This window comes from Rhinopithecus bieti, unplaced genomic scaffold (assembly GCF_001698545.2).
Source record: "Rhinopithecus bieti isolate Rb0 unplaced genomic scaffold, ASM169854v2 scaffold_1101, whole genome shotgun sequence".
Lineage (NCBI taxonomy): Eukaryota > Metazoa > Chordata > Mammalia > Primates > Cercopithecidae > Rhinopithecus > Rhinopithecus bieti.
In genome coordinates this window covers 1,748,603-1,772,152 of record NW_016803441.1, presented here as the reverse complement: position 1 = coordinate 1,772,152, position 23,550 = coordinate 1,748,603, and the positions used below count along the sequence as shown (strand labels likewise).

Genomic DNA, 23,550 nt, shown 5'->3' with positions numbered 1-23,550 from the left:
CTTTGTTTTAGAAAGTTTTCTTCACTTAGAGTATCAAATTATACACATAAACTTATGTCAGTATTATTTGGGATTTTAAATGTAATGTATTTTTTAAAATAATGATTATGGCTTAATTAAAATATATTGACTTGGTCATTTGACAATCATTAGAAATGGCATCTGTTCCAATGACTAATGATTGTTTTCAAGCAAATGCTAAAGCAAGAAATTGGATTTTACATACCTCAACTTTCTAAAACTTTTGAATCAAGCACTAATTATTTTCTTTGTATAACTCTATAGGGTTCTTTTTGAAAATTGTCCAATAAAAGTGTACATATTTATCATGTACAACATGATGTTTTGAAGCATATATACATTGTCAGTGGACTAAATCAAGCTAGTTAACATATACATTACCTTACATAGCATTTTTATGGTAAGAACATTTAACATCTAGTCTCTTTAACATTTTTTTAAATATATGATACAATATTATTATCTATAGTCAACATTCACAAAATAGATCTATTGAACTTACTCCTCTTATCTAACTGAAAGGTGATAAGTGTGATCAAAGAATATTTGTTTTCCTTTGGAATATTTACTATATTTTACAGTTTTAAATTATAAGAAAATAATATTAATCATTGACTATCAGATACAATCCTTTAATTTTAAACAAATTTCAGGTGATTATAAGCTAAGTCTTAAGCATGGTTACAAAATTTCAAAAAAGATATACTGTTCTATATGTCTTTTCATTTGAACCGTCTAAAGTTTGATCACGGGTGTTTTCTTGTTTAATTTTAAATATGCAAAAGATTTTATAGTTGCTACCTTAGCCATAATAAAATAACCTTTATAACTTACCATTTAATTTGTATCCATGGATAGAAATGGCCCATCTATTATACAACTTAAGCACTCTGGATTTTGAGGTTTCCCCCTTATATGTATTTTAGAAGAAATTTATATCATGTCTATACTATTTTGTATATTTTATATTATTGATTTTAAAAGTCACTCTTTTTCTCTGCCAATGTTTTGACAATGCTTCTTATTTTGGATCTTTTTCATTAAAATCCTGCTAACACATTGCTTGTGTTAGCTTGAATTTAAAATACCACAGTTTAACTCATACTCTCTGAAATATGTTTAACCTACAGGGCAGATGTTGGTTCCCTTCTCCCACAGGAGAGTTATTCCACTATTGTCAGGTCACTAATTATTTCCAGAAAGAACATGTCTGCAACCTTTAGTGCCATGGTGACCAACAGCATCATATACCATCAATACCAAGGAGCAACGCCCTTTTCTAAGGGAGGTGTGATGACTTCAAATTATTAAAGATACTAGAGAGTTACATTCTAATGAGATAAGAATAACTGAAAATAGGATTTATTCAAGGACTTCTTTTCTAGCACTTTTAATCTATGTCGCCTAGCAGTCCAGTCCTATGTAGGTAAGTATATTTTGATGAATGTTTTTCATATAAACCCAGAGTTGAAAATCATATTCTCACAAGAACCAGGCAGGTAACGAAAACAGTAAGCTGTTTAAAGTTTGGCCAAGGTACCAGTCTTTGAAAACACTTTTTCAGGTCAAACAACACCCCTTGCCAATGATTTTCAACCTCAGAAAACTGTAATAGGAGAGATTCCCTTAAAAGTAGCGTTTTTTTTTTTCTTCCATGTGCAAGTTTAAGACAAATATTAATTCATTCAGACTTACTCATACAAAACAGACTTGTTCATAACGTGATCATAGAAAAGTTTATTATTTTTAAAAGAAAAGAAAACAATGAAGAGGTTATAGGGAACAGAATATGATATGGAATGGAAAGTAAGAATTTACAAACAGAGATGGAACTGGCTCTAGCACATAAAGTCAAGGATTTCAAATTCACTAACAACAGAAAACAAATCCTTTTCTGTGACAATTAGGTAACAGTAGCCTTTACTTTTTATGTGATAAATATCAACCTAATATTAAATGAATATTTATGGAGGAAATATTTTTAAAAAATATTTAGTTAATAACAAACAGGTAAGATATCTTAGTATAAAACTTGGACAGCATTCCAGTAGTCCCCCTCCCCAAATACTTTGAAATCCTAATAATTTTCTAACAGAGTTTCATCCATGTTTCACTTAAATTTTTGGAAATTTAGAGTTTCTGACAGAACTGAAAACCCCAGCTATTCAGTAGCCAGATAACTAAGGAAAATGAAACCACATACAATGCTGAAATGGTTACTCTTCCATCTTGTCAGACATTCAGTTTTCCACTGCAAAAGTAAGGACAATGCCCTTTTATGCTGTGAGAAGAGCTGAAAACACAGACATGGATTTAAGGTGCCTGCCTTCAAGACAGTTTGGGCTCCATTGCTTTGATCTCTTCAGATCCTATTCTGAATGGTACTCAGTTCCAGTCTATGTGTCAGATTCTAGGCACATTTTCACCAAAACGTGCATGGGGTCAAGCTTCCAGTGATCCCTTCTTATATTGTATTTTCTTCTGGGTCCATATGCCCTTGTCACACCACTTGAGAATAGTTTTGACAAAATTTCTGTGGAAGCAGGTGCTGGTTGAATAGAATTAGCATTGCTAATGAAAGGCTAAGCTTCATTCAACTCCTTTCAGGTGCCACACAGTAAGTAGATTTTGAGGTATATGAGCTCAAGACAGTAGATAAGTAAACCCTCTCTTTCACTTTTCCCAGAGGGATGACTCAGGCAGTGTTGAAATTCAAACTGATAACTTGCTCTGTGATTTTGCATTAATCTGGTGATAATCCAACAGTTTTAAAAACATTGTGTAAAAATATTTAAATAATTATTTGTAGTTGCATTTGCATGAACAACATATTTATTATGATTGATTCGTTGCTGTTAACCTTTAATGTGAGTTACAGTTCTACACATAGGGGGAATAGAATGGCCCACATGGCATTCAGGTTTATTTACCTTCTGAACACTGAGGAATGTCACAGACTTCGTAGCGTACCTCTGGATTGCTTGTGAAACACCAGGGTCCCCCTTCTTCCCCTCGAGGATTTCGACAGTAGTTTTCCTGTAGGTCTTTACCCCGATAGCTCGAAGGCAAAAAGCTAGTTTTAAAATGATAATCATTACAGTATAAGAGCATGCAACTTTTTTTGGCCTATTAATTTTACTAATTAGTGGGTATGTTTTGCTGAAAGTAGAAAATCCTTTATCTTATATTCCTCCATATATTTTAATTCAAATTCTGTCATTTCCATCTATGCTTAAAACCTTTGAATTTTATTAACATTCATTTAGCTGAATTTCCATATTCACTATCAAGTTAGAATGATTAGCCTCTTAATTTACTAAGAGTCAAACATTCTAGAACTTAATCGATGTTGTTTGAAGCATAATTTCGAAATTCCATTAAAAGATAGCAGGTGATTGAGCAAGGCCACTTAGGAGAGAACTGAGAAAATGCTGCCACTGATTTTGAAATCTCACTATTTCTTGCATTACTTGAGATTACTTGTTTATTGTTTTTCTTATAAATAGCCCCCTTTTTTCTGCACAATTGAGAAACAGATTCATAAAGTAACATGAATAAAGAGCCCAGAATCCAATTAAATCTGGGCTGAAACTTCAGCTCACTTTCTTACTGTGAGACCCCAGCAAGTAATTTAGCTTCTCTCAGCCTATTAGCTTACCTGTGCACTGAGTACAACCATAACCTTTAACATCTTACACCTTATATGGTTATTTTGAGAAGTTCCAATGGATGATAGAGTAATTGGCACCTAGCAAATGCTACCTCTCATTAAGCACACTCTACTTTGTAGTCTGTATCTACTCTGTCCTAATAAAGAATTGCTTATTCTCTTCAATAATTTTGATTATTTTGACTGACTGGACCTTAGTGATCCCAATTTTGGTTTATAATAGTAAGCCATTGGGTGCAGTAACTGCAACACATTATCTTCACTTAAAATTTCTAGTGCCCTACTCTTAGTTTTATTACCAGCATAAAGTATTTTAACACATCAGAAAAGGCCAAGTCTTTTTTATACTTTTGTACTGCTTGTGATATTGGACTCAGCAATTAGATATCGCATCTGTCTGCCAGACTTTACACAAAAGATCATAATAAAGAATATATATCGACAGGTAATACCAGTAAACATTTCTTTGAAATTCCAGTAACATTTTTAATATTCAGTTTGGGTTTTGTTAACAGGCTTTATTTCTACTTTTACTGAGACTTTGAGTTCTAAATGGCCCTAAAAGTAGAGTGAAGTCCAAGGATTTTGGTCTCTTAGTAAATACCATTCAAATGTGTTTCCTACCCAATGAAACTTCTAATAAACCATCATTTTTCATGTTGTGACACAAAACAAATACAGGTATGCATCATGTGCCAAGAAATATTTTGCAATGAAATTCTTTCATTTTGGCATGAGTGCATTCTAGAGTTAAGTCTTCAAAAAATATAAATTATTGGACAAAACAAATAATGTAAGACACTTACTACTAACTAAACATTTTCAGGGAACCAATTAAACATTATCCACATTATGCAACTTCAATGCATCTAAACAGTTAATATCCTTGCTTCACCATTCTTCATATGGGGAAATAGAAATAAGACACATTGTCAGACCGTATGACTGACAAAAATTATAATGCAACTAAAATTCAGCATAATTTCACAATTCCTAACAGTAAACTTTTTTAAAAAGCCATTTTTCTTACTTTTAGCTCAATCATTCCAGAATATTTTAATGCATCTTTTGTTTGGGTCATGGCTTACTCATTTTTCTGACAGAATCAAATGTGACTTTTGCTTTATATGTTTTCAAGAAGTCATGCACTAATCAAATTTATTTATGCTTTATATGTTTTCAAGAAGTCATGCACTAATCAAATTTATTTAAGCAAAGTATACTATAGCTCTCTTTTATGGAAAAGTTGATACAGTACAGTGGTGTGAAGTTACTTGTTAATCATAAAACTCATACGGTTGCCCCATATCTATCACCTAAATAATTATACGACCTTAGTCCTTAGACAGTTTATTTACTTCCTGGGTTTTAATTTCTTCACTTAGATGAGTAATACGAACTATAATTTCCCTTTTTCTATATCATATATTAAGATTATTTTATGTATTAAGATTATTTAAGAAGCCTAGTAGTTATAGCAAATGTTCAATACACAAATACTCAATATTTATAGTTAGAGAGAGGATTTTAGTCCCCTCTACACATGCACACTGAAATACACAAAGTGATACACCCGTATACCTTTCCAGTGGATTTGTAAAGCCAAAAAAAGCTGTGAAGAAGTAGTGAATTAATCAGTCAACAATTTATTAGGAAAAATACAGGTAGAAAGGAAGAGAGAATAATGTAGAAATCAAAAGTAGATATGGCCAAAAGATGAATAAAGTTCCCTCATTGGAGTTAATAAAATCAAAATGAAGAGAAAAGATGGGCTCCTTTTCACAATTCTGAATCAATCCATATCAAATTACTCTCTAAGACATGAAGGTTAAAGAGCAGTCTGTGTCATCTCTTTTCTTCATTCTATGGTGTATTTTACCTTTTACCTAAATTAACTTCTTTTTTGTTAGTGCCCCAATGTGTTTCGCCTGATTTTCTTTAGCACCCCATATTTGACCAAGGGAAGAAGCCTAGCCATGCTATTTCACTTATGTGTGTTCATTCAGCAAGTGTTTATGAGAACTCATTACACACAAAGCATGTGCCAGTCAGCAGATTCTGTAATAAGCATTTATTCACATATACACTATTTTTGGTTCTCTGTCCTTGCTGTTGGCAAGGCTTTAAGAGAGATAAGTGAGAAATGTTTAAAATTGGGTTATATCCAAATATACTTTGAAATATAAACTAGGTCTTCTAGGTGCTAGACTCCCTTTGTTTTCCTTTAATATTCACTGTGTTCCTAGGAAACTTGATCTATTCCATCATCTGATTCATTAATGAATGCTGGGTGGCCAATGAAGGATACAGATGTAGATATCAGGTCACCTGATTTTCTAGTTAAACTTCTACACTAATTTCATCATCTATCATCATCTTTCCATTAAGCCACTTGTAAAATATTTCAATTTAGGGGTCAACAATAAATCATTCCTCCAGACAGAAACATATTTTCTTTTTCTATTTTCTGTAAAATTAAGCTTTAGTCAACACTTAAAAGTGTTAAAACATCATGCAGATATTCCAATAAGCTGCTAATTGATGAAAATTATGTGTTTCCCTCATTGAATGCAAAAAAGGATTTTATTAGTATATTGGATCCTCTCAGCCGTAAACATCTATATCACAAGGAAGTGTTCATTGGTAAAATAGCTGATTGGACTGGGAAGCCAGTTCCCAGGGAGATCTATTTCACATTTACTCCTCCAGCGGAGAATCACAACCATAGAGAACTCAGGGTGAAATAAGACCTCTACTAGGTCAGTCCAGTGCGTTCTCCTGGACTAGGGTAGGATTGATTTCAAATGTTATTCCTTTGTTCATGAAAAACTTAGATCCATCTACTTAAATAAAATGTTTTCTTCACTATGCAGGGAGTAACACCATGAAAACTCTCAAGAAAGGACAAAACCAATCATAATTTTTTTTTGTAATGTAAGGAAAACACCATGTTTTAGAGGTATTTCGACATAATTGTTAAGTAACTAATTTTGAAAGTTGTTGTTTTCTGTTATTGAAACGTAGTAGAACTGATCAGCTTGGACACTTACTAGCTAGTGTTAATTAGGCCGAGATCATATGTTTAATCCCAGTGCGGAGCAACAAACTCTTTTTCTTTCTGTGTTGGTCAATTAACTCATCTCTGTTTCCTAATTAGAATCATCTTGCAGAATTATGTCCCCAAAATGGAATAGAATAAAAAGTGGATTCAACAAGGCAGTCATCACCACCACCGCAAAAACAAATCACAGCATGGATCTTACTGATAGGCCAAATGTTTCACGCCCTGAAGTTGTTAAAAGCACAGGTTACAGAGTGATGGTGACTGGGCTTATATTCTGGCCAAGTGACTTCCTAGTTGTGCATGACACTGAAAACTTACTAAGTGTTTTTATGTTTCAGTTTTGTCATATAGCTAAAATAGAACCAATAAAACTACCCACTGTGTGGTTCTTACGACGAGTAAATAAGATTAACGAGGTACATTGCTCAGCATGAGGTACATGGTAAAGTAAACCCTCCAAAGCATTACTAACAAGGGGAGAGTTGTTTTAAACTATTTTGGTTTCTGATAAAATTGTATGTGAAATAAGCCTTGACTAATACTCCAGTCAGTATTAGATATCTATGTTTTTCCTCAGTGATGATTAAAACTCTCAGTCTGACGAGCCTAAGTATATTGTGTTTGCTCATCTCTAAATAGTATCCATCTGTTGTAATGAACACATTTATCCAATTTGGTCTTTAGGCAATAGGTGAGATGGAAAAGCTGGTCAATCTGAAGCTTGAGCTTCTAGCGGTGGTTCTCAAATTTGGCTGCACTTTGGAATCATGGTGGGAGCTTAAAAAATACTGGTGCCTTATTCTTCCCAGAGATTCTGATTTAATTGTTCTGTGTTGTCATCTTCTAAGTAAGATTCGTCGAGGGCTTGCAGCAGGTGATTTTAACGTGCAACCAATGTTGGGATCCACCACGGTTAAAGAACCCTCAGCTTTCAGTAAGGGAAGAATCTCATCTACCTCTCACTTTTCACAGTCAGCCTCTACCCCTGCACAGTGCCATACTTTTTCAAAGACAGAAAGAAGAAGAATCCTTTTAAATGAGGTTTACATTATTATTTCACAAATACCGAGATCTACAAATTGAGGCATTAAGGTAAGATATTGTTTTGGCTATGTTTTATTAACATATTAATCATTTGCTAAGTATCAGTCATGAATTCATATAAACCTTGCTGTAATACAAATCAGCAAGTTGGCTACGTTATTCTAGGATTGTAGAATTATTCTGAAGGACTAATATGAGACTGTTAACATATATAAAAGACAGAGGCTTCATCCTCTTTTCTTCATACTGTTCTTACCTGTGTTCATGTGGTATCATGGAACTCCAGGGCTGACATTTGATGCCACTCTTAGTGATAGATACTGTTCCCTTGTAGCTGCGTCCTTTACCAATGATGCAGTTTCTAATGTAGTCTATTGAAGAAAGCAGATAAAATTATTGCAACTATGCAAAACATATGCTGTATTTAAGAAAAAAAAATTCCATTCAAACCTGTAAGTAATTAACTCTTGTAAACTATTTCAAATAACATTGAAATTTCTTGCCTAAAGCTTCTACTAGTATTTTCAAAATAACACATTTTGAATAATCCAAAAACAAACAGATGATTGAGAAGTTTATATTTTGTGTATATATGCATAGATAACTCCAGAGAGCAGTCTCTGTACTTAACATAGTCTGTATACTCAACTAGCCAAGCAATTCTGATTTGCTCACATATATAGACCATTTTAAAAAAATATTAACAACAAAATTAAATGATTTTAAAACCTATATTGAATTCAAAAGTTACCTAAGATAATTACTTTGTCCTTCTTAGTAAAATTGTGTCAATTTTTGTTTACATATGTATATGCATGAGGTAGCTTGCTTATTTTTTTCCATATTTTTGCAAACATTTCCACTGCTAACTGATATGACAACCAAATTGTAATAACCTATGTATTCCTACCAAATAATAGTACATGTGGTTGTGAGCAAGCTAGAAGACAGTTTGAAGTAAGAACGGTTTTATACTAGATCATGAATTATGTTTAGGATTTGTAGTATTATTGAGGTATATAAAGATTAACTTCTACCATGAATTTATTTTTAATTTTATTTAAACATTTACCCTATTAACTTGAAAACATCTACATATTGTACCATGTTATGTATCCAAATTTAATAGGACACAGTTAACATTCTTTCATTTCATTTACTTGATTCTGCTTTTGAACAAAGTAAATACCTAGTGAATACAATATCAGACCACCAGAATAGGCAATCAACAAATAATATGGTCTCAATTCCTCCTTTAAATATTTTTCAAGTATATATTGAAACATAGTCCCAACTCATTTCTCCAAAATCTCCATATTTTGTTATTATCAGTAATCATCACTATAATTTAGTTATCCAACATTGTTAAATGCAAAATACTGTAGCAAACTCAAAATTTGCTATAATATAAAGTGTTTTAAACTAATGAATTAAAGTAGCACTTTCTAAAATGAACACGGAGAATGCCAGTTCTAGGTGATGCTCCTCACCCCACCTCCAAAAAAAAAAAAAAAAGGAGGGAGGAAGGAATCTAGATTATGAAGTTTTGAAAATGTTTTCCTTAAAGTACCATACTAAAAATAGTCAAGATACTAGTTTCAACTGTCTTAATGGATGAATTGACTACATAAAATATCTCATATATACTAGAGAAATCAGTGAGAAAGACCACTCTGGCAGGAAATTACAACAAATATTTCATTATACTTTATTATGCACTGTTTAGGGAGAAGTCAGTTACCTTTGTTTTCATAGAGGTCAAATTCATGGCCAAATTCTTTCTTCACTCCACTTGACATGCTATTGAAGGGGAACCACAGGCATTGTTTTCTTGCTTTATCAAAAACAAAGGCCCTGAAAAAATATCAGTGTGAAAAGAAGAAATACTACTGTTTATACAGTATTTAAAGAAAGGGCATATGGTTCATCAAGGAGGACAATATAGAAACGAATGCATAATTACATATACATAATAAAAATATGAGTAAAATTTGAAACTACCATTTTGATAGCCAAGCAAGAAAGAACAAAATTAAGTTTTTGTAGTAGTAGATTTAAATATCCGATTGAATAGTCTTTGGAATATTCTCATGTTATTCCAAAAGACTTGTAGAAAAATAACAGTTTTAACATGCAAAATCAATATGTAATACAACTATTTGAACTATTTCTGAAGGCTTTATTTTTCTGTAACTTCACAGGAAGTTGGATGATTTTTATCCGCAGTTGTATAAAATGGTATTATATTTGAGATATTTAAGCTATCTCAATTATATCTGGGATATCAGGAGTAATTTACAAAGTGTATAACTGTAAAAAATATATTCTAAAATGACATTTTCTAAGGTGCCTTAGATATATCAATGCCCTAGGAGATTCTCCTAAAAAGTGGAATCTGAAACCAGTGTTTGGAAATTTTTGCATATAATGTAATTTTGGTGAATTACAAAACATTGCAGTTTATTAAAAGCTATGAAAATGTTGTTGAGGATAACTATTTAAGCTAATATTTCCAAAATAGGTTTGCTTATATAAGCTTTTCTTTTCTTTTCTTTTCTTTTTTTTTTTTTTTTTTGAGACGGAGTCTCGCTCTGTGCCCCAGGCTGGAGTGCAGTGGCGCAATCTCGGCTCACTGAAAGCTCCGCCTCCCAGGTTCATGCTATTCTCCTTCCTCAGCCTCCTAGTAGCTGGACTACAGGCGCCCGCCACCGCGCCCAGCTTATTTTTTGTAGTTTTAGTAGAGACAGGGTTTCACCGTGTTAGCCAGGATGGTCTCGATCTCCATCTCCTGACCTTGTGATCCGCTCGCCTCGGCCTCCCAAAGTGCTGGGATTACAGGCGTGAGCCACCGCACTCGGCCTTTCTTGTGTGTGTGTGTGTGTGTGTGTGTGTGTGTGTGTGTGTGACAGAGTCTTGCACTGTCGCCGAGGCTGGAGTGCAGTGGCGTGATCTCCGCTCACTGCGAGCTCCGCCTCCTGGGTTCATGCCTTTCTCCTGTCTCGGTTTCCTGAGTAGCTGGGACTACAGGCATCGCCACCACGCCAGCTAATTTTTAGTTTTTGTATTTTTAGTAGAGCTAGGTAGGGTTTCACCATGTTAGCCAGGATGGTCTCGATCTCCTGACCTCGTGATCCACCCGCCTCGGCTTCCCAAAGTGCGAAGCATTTTTAATTTTAATTTAAAGAAAACTAGTAATATTAGAGGATATCTTTTTGATATAACATCTCAAAGAAAGTTACAAAAACTTGCCACCCCTACTATTCCTATAGCTAAGTAGTATATTTTTTTGTCGTTGTTCACTAAAATAATCTACGTATATAACAAAATGATAAATACCCAAAAAAGTGATAAATTTGTTTTTAAGTAATTCCATCTGTAAAGTGGGTAACAAGATTTCCAGTTTGCTGATCTCATTCACTCTTTTCTCTCGTTCCAATACAATGACAAATTCTTTAAGAAATGTGTTTTTTATATTGTTTTACACGTCCATATAAAGTGGGTGGAAGCCATCAAATTCCATGAGTTGCATCTTCTTTTAGGTTTGACTTTTAGAGTCTTTATCTTAACATCATTCTAGTTGTAATCTTTTCAACAGCTTCTTTTGTCTATTTCCTGGTTGTTTATGGCAGGAAGGCAATTCCAGTAGCAGTTGCCAGCCATAGCTAAAAGAGGAAAGCTTCTTATCTTATTCTTTTAAGTGAATTCATGAATGAGCTATTTCCTGAAGAGCTTTGAATCAGACATTCTTGGTCATCTTTCCTACCCAGCAAAGAAGAATTTGAATCTCTAGAAAACCAATATTGTTGATATCTTCTCAAGAACAAACAGTATTTAAGAATGTTCCACCTCACACCCATTTACTTCACAGATGGTTTCGCACACTTCTTTGGTATTTTATAAGTGGTTTAGGGTATTTTTCATTGTTTTTAAATAATTCTGTTTTATATAACATGTCTACAAATAAGATCCTTTGATTTATTAAGACCCTAAGTTCATAGTATCATAGTATGTTAACTCAATTCTCTATAGCTAACATATTTAATAATTCCAAATACATAAGTGTGTCTATGTGTGTGTGTGTGTGTGTGTGTGTGTGAACGAGGAGGATTTTACCATTTCTGGGCCAAGAAATCTTGGCTCTAATACATAATATTACCTGTGGTTTTCTGCACAGGTTGCCATAAATTTGGAGACCAAATATAACAACCAAAATACGGTAGGAAAGTATGAAATTTCATATGTGAGCACTTACTAATTTATCAATGTCTTCTCTAGCAAAATCATTTTAGTTCCTACTAAATAAAATAAGAGGAAAGTTTTTCTTTCCTAAGGTTCACTAATGTGAAAATTGAATGGTAGCAATACTTTCCTTACTTGTGGGTCCGAGAGAGTTTATTTTCAAAGTTAAAAAGCAGCAGTGAGGTGTCCTCTCCTTCCCTTTACCCTGCCCTTCCAACCTGGAGAGGGGAAAATACAACTCTATCCTCCTCAACTGCTGGAGCATCTCCATGAATCTACACAGCTGAGATGCTGATTGAGAGTAGCTGTCTCTATTTTTAACAATAGCAAGGCTTTTATAGGAAACTCAGGGAATGAAACAGAATTATCATAGGAATATACTTGCAAAGTCAATTCCCACTCCCCTTGCCAGGAACTATCTCCCTGAAATTGGCAGTTTCACTCTAGATATTGAAAGCAGATAGTCTTTCCTCAACCTAAACCTGATAAAGATCTTTTCTGACCATGCTGTTTCCTCTGAGGCCCATAACATTTATTTCTCTGAAAAAGGCAAGATGAAATTAGGACCGCTTGCCATGACCTTACTAAACCCTGTGGTCACATTACGGGTCATCACCTAAATGTAATTGAGTAGAATTTAATATGTAGAAGATTTTATGCATGACCCTATTAAAAAAAAAAAAAGGTAAAATAGGGAGTGAGACTGAGAAATAAGTGAGGGAAGATAATGAAGAACTAAAACAATGTGTCTTCTTCTGACAGTTTAGGAGACTATTAGAATGAAATTGTCACCCTCTTAGCCCAAAACAAAAAGTTTTATGCTCTGGGATCACTGGCAAAGTAGAAAGGCATCAGTTCCCAACCTTTTGGCACCAGGGACTGGTTTATTTTCCAAGGGGTGGAGTGGGGTCTGGGGGGCCAGGGAGCGGGGGATGGTTTTGGGATGAAACTGTTCCACTTCAGATCATCAGGCATTAGATTCTCATAAGGAGCACACACGCTAGATCCCATGCATGTGCAGTTAACAATAGGGTTCAGCTCCTATGAGAATCTAATGCCACAGATCCAACAGGAGGTGGAGCTCAGGCAGTAATGCTCACTGGCCTGCAGCTCACTCCGCTGTGAGGCCTGGTTCTTAACAGGCCACAGACTAGTGGCAGGGGTGGGGGGTTAAGGACCCCTGTAGTAAGGAATTCTTCCCTATGAGGTCACAGAGGGACTGTCAAAAGACATGAAACTCTCCATTTAAGTCCCCTCATGCCTCTTTAAACTGCCCCATCAATTTTCACCTGAAACTTTACCATTGCTATCCTCTTATTTTAAACAGTCTCTGCTGACACCAGTCTCCCTAATTTTTAAACTAATTCTCTCAACACCTTTTATTTAAATCCCTAAAAGCAATGATATAATAAAGTTGAAGTAAATTTTGGCTGCTGCCCAATTTCTGTTCTAAAATTCCTCCATTCCTCTTGCAAGGAAAAAAAAAAAAAAGAAAAGGTTACTCTGAATAGATATTTTAAAATATTAGGGAGATTAGAGCCAATTGAATTTCATTTTAGTTACTCAAATTCAATTGCTCATCAGATGAGAAAAGAAATTCCATAAGCAAAGCCACTGTGGATTTTAGAAGGTAGCAGTTTTTGCACTCTCCCTTACTCAAGCTATGTTTTGATAAACTGAGAGCTAAGTCTTCCTTTGTAGTAAGTTAAATCTAGAGTCAAAGTTACTTATGATCAAATCACATTGACTACAACACAAAAGACACATGATTATAATACATGCATGCTATATTTGGAAAATTATTCTAAGAACAAAATGAAGTAACTTACTTGCAAGTGAATGGAAGTCCATTATTCCTAGTACATCTATTAGCACATTGGTCTGCAGTATTCACTTTTTTGGTTTTTATCTTCAGTGCTGGATCTATTTTGATTAGGGTAGTCTTTGCTGATTTTTTGAATTCATGAATTGTATTTCTTCTTTTCTTATGTCCCTCTATTAAATACAAAATGTTTGAAAAAAATAAACATTGGAGAAATGTTTTTAAGGCTCATATATTAAAAAAAATCCTAAGAATCATCTACAAGAAAGTGATTTTACCTGAGAATATACTAGATTTCCAGGGGTTAGGAGCAGAGTGAGGTAGGGAATAGTTAAGAGAAAGGAAGGAATATTGTAAACACGTAAAAACAAATAACTTGTCATATAGAGTCACTCATTTACATTCCTTCAAATTAGGGAACTTTTAAAAATCAGGACAGAGTTCACACTAAAGCAATAAATAACATGATATTTTCCAAACATCATGAAAGCAAATATCAATGCTAGAAGCATATCATATCATGCTTTATAATTAAACTTTTCATTTCCTTCTACAATTGGTCCTCATGTTCAATATAGTATTTAATGAGGTAAGCCAACACAAAGACAGGCGAGAAATTTCTCACTAAAAACTGTGCAGTGGACAAATTCTTCTGGCCTACTCTTTAAAGTCTTTCATATTATTCATATTTTAGCCCCTCTCTCCTCATTTAATGCATAAATGTTTTCTGTGCTTTTGGACACTATTTCTTGGTATCACTGAACTATGTGTCTTGAGATCAAGCCAAATGCTGTAAATCAAATGTATGTAAAACTTCATCCTTTAATGTAGCAATATCATTTTTCTTCATGAAAATACAAGGCGCCTAGATAGCATGAAGCCTCCTACTGAAAACCTGAAAAACAGAACTAAAACATTCTAAAAGACTTAATCTTATGGATAACTTCAGTGTATCAAAAACTTGTTCTCTGTATTCTCAATTTGCCCAAAATAGCTCCAATCTGTTAGTGATCAGCATCTTCATAATGCAGATCAAAATGCTGAATAGACTGCAACTATTGTGTAATAAGGATAGATGTGCTTGTGCTCCTCTGCCTGTCAATTCTTTTCGAACATGCTTATACCAAAGGCGGTAAGGATACATTCATTTTTCAGTCAAAAAGAAACCAAGACATAGAAAAAAATTAATTGACCACTTAGAATATCTCAGATTGGAAACCCAGCAGGCTGGCTTAAAAACCACCACTCTGAATCACTGACCATGCCATCTGTATCTAAGAATTGCTAAGATTGTAATGGAAATACGGCATGTAGCATTTTCCTGAAGATTTGGTTTAGAGCTAGCAGTAGAGAAGAAATGTGGATAGTAGAGCAGGAAATACATTCCTGATCTGTATCTGTGTTGAAATGTGTCAAAACGGAGAGTAAAAATTTGTGTGCACAAAATTTGGAAATACACCTAGCAGAGTGAGGTACCAAAAATGCCCTCATACTCTAAGTTTGTCAGGAACCACTGGCTCCAGTTGGTTTATGAGATGAGCAGATGCTACTAATCAGTGTCCATCCTAATTTGAAGGCTGGAATAAATTAGAGAAAACATGAGGTCCTCTAAATTTCTGAATCTCTGTAAAACTCCAAAGCAGAGTCTCCAAAAGATAATACTAATTCTGCAATGATGCTTTCATTTTTAATTTTTATTTGCCTTACAGGATAGAATGGCTATGGTACAACACATACAGTTTATAAGACATTTTAACATGAAAATGAAATTAACCAAAAATTCTGTCAACATGTTATTTATTGAGCATGGACCAAATGCCTTGTATAACACTGGTAATCTTATTGACTTGCCAAATGACTTTAATTACCTGAAATGTTAACTCCCCAATTTCTCAATCTAAAATATAAAAGTTATGTTAACTTGATAACCTTAAGTAAATGTTTGAAAATCAATTTGGATTTTTTAAATGTTATAGATATGCAAAGTTTTAGTTTTGTTTTGAAATTTTATCCTTTAATCTCTGGCATGAAGAAGGAACTGTTATTCTTCCAAGCAAAGAAGGCATAATTCATTTCAAATTTTGGTTTCTGTCACAGAACCATGTTAATAGGAGATAAGTTTTTCCATTAAGAGTTTCTCTTTCCTTTGACCTTATCACCCTATCTCTAAGGTGCTTTGAAATGCTTCATAGCATAATAGTTAAATAATTTCCTGTATAAATCTGAATGTTTCTTAGAAATAAATGATAGTTAATGGATGAAAAAAATCTATGAAACAACTGTTCACCAAAATAGAAGAGTTTTGTACACATATTTCTCAAATATGTGTATAATTATATTAACTAAAAATATAAAATTGAAGTTGGCCTGATGTATAATGTATTTAGTATACATGTCTAAGTGTGAGGGAAAAGCATAAAAATCAAAAAGTCTAAGACAAAATATTAAATGTGTAATGTATTTTAATCTATCAAATGAAACAAAATCTCTGGTCAATGTTCTGGTTTCTTTTCTCAATGCCACGCAAAATGAAGGCAAGCCATGAAGAAGATTCTGGAGAGCGGAGGTCTCCATGGAATTGTTGATTGTATTTAATTCTGAATCTCCTCAGTTGTCCTACTGAAATGTGTTCATGTTTTGTTGTACCTCATAAAAACAGTCTACCCTTGCTTGCTGACAAATTTTCCAATCACTACCTTTCATCTAAAGATCAAAAGCATTTTGAAAATAAATAAATCTATTATTTCCCTTTACTAGATAATAAATAGAAGTGAAAAGCCTGTCTGGGGCTACAAAGCTATCAGGGGCAATCAGAACCAGACACCAGAATTCTCTTCTCACTGTTTTGTTCTCACGACATAGAAACTTTCCCTTTTAATTAAGTCATTTATTCTAAGCCAGTAACTAATTACTAAAAAATCTGAAGTTGGAGCTAATTGTACATCATGTAATCCACACATCTATAAAATTAATTCCTTATTCAATAAAAGAAAATTCAAAACAGAAGTCATTCAAAACAGCATCTGAAAATAAAATTCCTTTGCTGAAAATAGTTTCAACTTTCTCCTCCATATGTATTAACAACTGATGCTTGTTTTACTGAAAACAGTTAAAAGCCAAGCTTAATTTGGGAAGAAACTCAAAAATATCTTTGGATCAGATTTGTCCCTACTATTTTTTGTGCGTGACTGTTAGCTGAAGTTTATAAACAAAATATTGAAATGAAATCAAAGGGTGAGAGATCACTACAAATTTATCATGCTTTCCTGTGCTTTAAATTACAACTCCTTTTTCCTCTTCTCCCAGTATGGTAAAACATTCTGGAAGCTATATTTCCTGAAGAACCTAAAGTCCCTGTTTTAGAGCTGAAATCATTAGGATCCTAGTGAAAACCTACACACAGAAAGTAGGGTCAAATGTATCAAGGTGCTTGAAGAAAGACACATTTCTCCCTCTAGTCCCAGCACCTCACACTCATTTCTCTCAGTACCTCATATATTTTCTTCTCTGTGTGGACTAACCATTTACTTCAAAGGAAAATCATGCAAGGAAAGGATTTGCAGGGTGTGGAAAGAAGCAGGAATCTGGCTCCACATATTCTGAGAAACCTATCCACATGATTAGTGATTAACAGTTTGAAGTGGCAAGATGTTAAGATGAAAGTACACAAATAATTAATGGAAGGGAATGGTTGGGACTGGAGATTGTAAACTCTCCAAAGCCAAGAATTTCAAATAGAAATCTAAATTTTCATTATTATCTAAGACATGGATTTTTGCAAATTGGCAGTCATCTCCCCTTATTTAGAGAAGGCAACAATATCACAAATAAAGATACCAAAAAGACAGAGACTGTGTCAGATGTAAATCAAATGCTGGTATTTGAGAAGCTGCAGCATCATCTCTTCCAAGGGGATTTACAAAATGAAATGATGTTCAGTGTGATTTGAGGGGCCTCCCTAGGTATTTTCTTCCTTCTCCTTCTTTCCAGTTCTTATTTAAGGCTTCATTCTTCTAGAAGCCTAATCCTGGCCTCCACCTTCACAGTCTGTTTGTGCCTACAACTTTCCTTCCACACAGAAACTGAAGCAACCACACTGAAGAACAACTTCAATCAAGTATCTTTTCAACAAAAAAACTTTCAGCTGCTCCCATGACGTTCATTTTAAAGACCATATGGTTGAGCATGACATTCAGTCCTATCCATTCTACCTCATCTTACTTTTCCACTCACAGACAATATTCCGCATCACATGCCCAGTACTTCTGCCTCAAATGCTTGCCTTCAGTTGCTGTGTGGGGTCCTTCCTGGGACATTCCCTATACTTATGAACCTCTGTACTTTGGGCCACTTGTGTTCCTGTGCTAAGGTACTGACTATTCTACCATCCATCTTTTCATATTGACTTTAGTACCATATGACCCCTTAACCTGGTTTGATTCTCTATGCTAGAAATGAACTCGCAACCATAGTACAAAGTATTTCTAACCGGGTTTTTTTTTTTAATATATCACTTAGTCAAATGATTTTTTAAAATTAAGTTTAGTTGATTTCACTGCTGCTGGCTTCAATATAAATGAAAAAAGAAAAAAAAAAAAAACACGACGTAGTTCATTCACATAGATTTGGGTAGGAACCTGAGCTCTGTCCCTTAACTCACAAAAAAATAAGATAACTGAGGTCTTTGAACCTCAGTTTCCTCAGGAAAAATGAGTCCAATAGTGTCAATCTTATTAGAATTAAGTAAGATGTACTTTACTACTTGGTTCATATCAGTTGCTCAACAAATTTAAGTTCCTTTCTCATTTGTTCATCTTTACATCCCCCACATACTCTTGAACATTAGGTGCTCATTTAATGCTTCTTTTATTACAGAGGATTGGATATTTGTTTCCCATGTAGGTGGGAGTGAATAGAGGGTAATTCCAAATCGGCTAACTCCTACAAAGATGGCTTGGGCCCTTTATATTGAATATTTCTTAAGAAGCTTTTAGAAAAAGTATCTCCATAATGTCTTCTGTTGATAACTGGTTGTCAACTTACAGTATATACTTCTTTCCTAACAATGTGTTATTTTAGAATATGTACAAATATAAATTCATAGAATAATTATAATCAAAGCTAGTAACAACAACAAAAGAAACCTCTAAATAGTCAATACTAAATGACTTTTAAAAAAGAACAAACTTTTATGTGTTTAAGAGGCTACCCATGTTTTTTATTTTAAAGGTTATTTTAAAAACTAGCAAAATAAACTGGCCACCTAAACAAAGGCAGACCCTCCTTTGATGACAATTTTAGAATTATCCACTTCAGGAATTATTCACAGCATATTTGTAATTCCCAACTGGACTCTCCTTGCCTGCCAGCACTCTTGGGCTGCATTCTGCCTATACTCAGGAAACACAGTCATTTCTACATTAGGCAAAGTGAAATATAATTATAAATGTATGTCTCCTGCCAAAAGTTCATAATGCATGCCAAAAACAAATAGAAACTGCCTATGGTTGATCTACTGTTTGGGTTTTCCACACTGTGTTCCCCTTGCATTCGCACAGATGAATTCAGGTAACCAGATTCTACTTTAGAATAGTGACATTTTAATCTTTAAAAATGAAAACCCTCAAAATATTAGCCATTATTTCAATTTAAGCTCAAAATCCCCTAAACCAGCAGTTGTGTGTGAAACTTTTTTTTTTTCTTCTTCATCTTGGAGAAATGGAGTCTCACTCTGTTGCCCAGGCTGGAGTGCATGGCACAATCTTGGCTCACTGCAACCTCCACCTCCCAGGTTCAAGCAATTCTCCTGCCTCAGTCTCCTGAGTAGCTGGGACTACAGGTGCCCGCTACCACGCCTGGCTAATTTTTTGTATTTTTAGTAGAGACAGGGTTTCACCGTGTTAGCCAGGATGGTCTTGATCTCCTGACTTCATGATCCACTCGCCTCAGCCTCCCAAAGTGCTGGGATTATAGGTGTGAGCCACTGCACCCGACCCTGTGAAGCAATTTTAACATGACACATCTCAAGCATGATAACCTGCTTGATTTGAACTCACTTCTTTTTAACTTCTTCAGAAATCTTACCTAAATGCTTTCAAAGTGACCCTTCCAAACAGCGTCATTTTCCAAAAGGGCCACTTCACAAAATAAAAGAAAACCAGGTAGGTTGAATGATTTTCCTTTTCATTTAGCAAATTCTTGAGGTTTTAACCCTTGTACCATATCAAAAACTAGATCCGAGGCCTGATAAATTTCATATTTAACATCTCAAAAGATACAGCCAGTTTCCTTTTTTATATTGTAAAAAGGCCATGTCTCCATCTGGGCATTTGTTCCACTCTTTTATTCCCCTGTGCCCACCCTTGATATTCACTGCCTTCTCCCGTTGGCACTTCAGCCTCTACAATGATAATACACCAAAATACAGATGTTTCCTCTTGCCCTGATAACAAGAGAAACTTCCCAAAGCAGCAAATGAGATCTCTAAACCTCCAGGCAATATGAACTTTCAAGCGACTCCTCCCCAGCTGGCAAACCCAAGGGAGAAAGTGGGAGACAGAGAGGGGCAATTCTGCAGCTTTAATCAAAGTCTTCATGCACTGCAGTTTCCAAAGGGCAGACATCCGCACCCAGAAAGGATAAGATCTTCAAAAGAGGCTTTCTCTTTCATTTTTATGATATGCAAATAATCAGTTTATTCTGCCTCCTGAAAATAAAAACCTGTACAAAGTTGTAATTTGGCCCCAAATGTTGACTAGGTGATGTGGAATAGTGGATTATTATGAAAATTTTTCTCTGGAAAAAGATGACTTCTTGCTGGACTGACCATCACTCTTGCCTCTTCAGACCAGACCCTCTCTTTAGCTTTAAACTAGTCCAAAACAGCCAAATTCAGCCAGTATTAGCACTTCCTCCCTATCCCATAATCCACAACTATTAGGCTAAGTGGGACAGGGCTTGGGTTGGGGGTGGAGGGGAGCTGAGGGAAAGTTAATTATCATTTTAAATGCTATTCAAACAAACAACAACAACAAAAAGAATGTCAAAAGCAAGCATAATGAGAGCTTTTAGAAACTTATACTACCTACTGAGTTCAGAAAGGATGCTGGGAATAGGATAAAAAGAGGGTGTTAAAAGGAATAGGGAAGGTTAGCAGGAGACTTAAATACTAATAGTAATAAAGAAGAAGAAGAAGGAAACTAACCTGCATATGGGATGGCGATGGGGAGCAGGAGGAGATGCAGGAGAATATGCTGCAGCAGCAGGGCTGGCAGGAGTTTGGTCACCCACATGGTGCTGCTGGACGCGGATCCCTCTGGAGGAGATGCCTGGGTGAAAGAATCCTGTTCGGAGTCAGTGCCTAAAAGAACCAGTCGGCTCTGAGCTGCTTTTTATTGCGATGAGCTAAGTTTGTTGTGTGATTAACTGGAAAGATCTAGGTCTGAACTCCCTCTTACGGTAAGAAACTGTTTAACAACAGCCCTTTACTCTCTTCCAGCCCCCTCCTTTCCTCACTAGCCCCCCCACTTCAACACCACCAAACAGATCCCTGCACTCCCCCATTCCCCGCCTCCCCCCAACCCCACGCTTAGGAAAGAAACTTACAAAGAAAAGGTCACCTGGCCTGAGGCCAGCTTCAATTTGGAAGCTGGAGCTCCAGATCCCAGTGGCTCCTATCCGAGTAAGGCAGGGAGGAGCAAGGCTGAGCCCAATAGCTAAATCAAGGCACAGGCAGAGGACCATTCGCTCAATTTAAACAGGAAAATACATGTGTTTATATATCTATTTGGGAAAAGAGGAAGGGGAAGCAGCATAAGAAGAAAGCGAAGAGCTGTCTTTCAGCCAAATGTGCCCCAGCTCCTAATCTGTCTAATTTTCCTGCTAGAGCAATTGAGGGATTCAAAACACTGACACAGGTTCTCTAGGGGTTTAGAGACCTGGGAGAGGAGGGAGAGGGGCCAGGGAGGAGAGCCCAGGCAAGTCCAGCCCAGGTAGAAAGAGGTTAGGTAAGAAAAGGGTGTGGTATTGTGGGGCCAAAATAAGCAAGCAAAACAAAAGCAAGCAGATTGTCGGATGAAAAAAGTACCCCTGCCCCATGGGCTCAGAGAAAGCAGTTTTTTTTTTGTTTTTTTTTTTTTTCCACAAACTGTGCTAAACTCACGAAATACCACACATTTTCCCAAAGTATACAAAATAAACTTGTCTGATCTGACTTTTTAAGAGAAAGTCCAAGAAATAGTCGTTGTCCACAGCCTGTCCCTGACAGGTAAATATGCCATGTGTCCTTGTACAGGCACACACGTGCACACAACACATATTCACACATGTTGGTGTGTACATACGTATGCACTGGCTAGGACTGACTTTCACCGGAAATCCCTCAAGCTGTTGGAGTTCATGAGTGTTGAATATGCCTCTCTTTTCCAGCCTCATCCGCCTGTACACGACAGCCAGCTTCCCAAAGTGGAAGTGGAAGGATGAGGAGCTTGTATGGGGATGGAGGGACTGCTAGGTATCAAATCTTTGTGAGGTCATTGCACAGACCGCTCACTTGATTCAGAGATTTTGTCTTTGCACCCAGAGGTGGATGCTCTAGTAACTTTAAGCCAGAGCCTGCTTTATTTCTAATGGATGCTGAGGGAGAGTTGTCCCTGTGTCTCTCTAAGATGGATATTAGTAGAGAACAGTGAGCCTGTCCACAGAGGAAGAGAAAGCAGGCCGAATGTGGGAATGACTAGAGCAGTGTGTAGCTGTACAGAAGTAATTGTGGGGCTGAATTAAACTCATCCACAGAACAGCCTTCCCTCCACATACCACCTTCATTTGTCCTCCAGCTCCCCTACCCCCACTTTCAGGGAAAAACGACCTGCCTGGTAAGTCCCTGAGGTTGTGGGATATCTAGAGAAGCTAGGGATTAAGCGAATTCCTTTTGAGGGATCTATTTTATATGACCCATTTCTATTGCTAATCCTTCTCTTTTATCATTTTCTCCTTACTTAAAAATCATTTGTCAGCCTCTCTCTGGTGTCCCCAGGATCCATTTTACTTTCTTTTTACTGTTCATTAGACCTTTTGGGAAATCTCAGTTCAATGTATTGCCTGACCATGACCCTGAATTGCTCCACTGCATCTCTTGTGCTTTATTAGGGTGTAGGGGCTCAGAAAAATGATACCCCAAGTGAAGACCTCAGAAGCAGCTCTCTCCGACTTTCTCTTGCCCTCCAGTCTCCGGCCCTTCATTCTCCCGCCCTTCATTCTCCCCAAAGGCGAGCCATAGAAATTAGAATCCCTCTTTCCCAAGGTGGCTCCTAGAAACCAGAACCCTTTTCCCCAAACCAGCCATAAAACCTAAACATATCACTCTAACACCTCAACTTTCTGTGTGAAATCTGGCCATAAAGACATTATCTGACCTACCTTGTTTGATCGTAGCTCATAAGACCCCATTCCAGAGAAGGTCCTGCCCCATACCCAGAAGGAATTAGTGCTGCACAGATATACCAGGAAGAATCTCACCTTGCCAGGCATTCCCACTCAGTTTGTTAGCATGAGATCATATTCCTTTTGTCCAGTTGTATTTCTCCACACCTGCCCACACTTTGTTGAACCTAAGCATAAAAATGGACAATTTCTTTTGTAACTTTGGGTCTTTGTTCTAAAGGCTCTCATGTTGTGTAAAATTATGATCAA

At 35.8% G+C, this 23,550-nt stretch overlaps 1 protein-coding gene across 2 annotated transcripts in view; it reads right to left on the bottom strand.

The window, feature by feature from the left end:
• The window catches only part of HGF (hepatocyte growth factor), a 73,360-nt gene extending 51,987 nt beyond the window's left edge, over positions 1-21,373 (bottom strand). The window contains exons 1-5 of one of the 2 annotated variants that reach the window (XM_017884046.1): positions 21,065-21,373; positions 13,868-14,033; positions 9,541-9,653; positions 8,056-8,170; positions 2,952-3,079 (exon numbers count right to left, since the gene is read on the bottom strand). In XM_017884046.1, the coding sequence (XP_017739535.1) occupies positions 2,952-3,079; positions 8,056-8,170; positions 9,541-9,653; positions 13,868-14,033; positions 21,065-21,152 (610 nt within the window). In that variant the 5' untranslated portion in view covers positions 21,153-21,373. Of the gene's footprint in view, positions 1-2,951; positions 3,095-8,055; positions 8,171-9,540; positions 9,654-13,867; positions 14,034-21,064 lie in introns of both variants that reach the window. The other variant, XM_017884035.1, reaches the window with a different exon arrangement.
• Between the last annotated feature and the right edge of the window lie 2,177 nt (positions 21,374-23,550).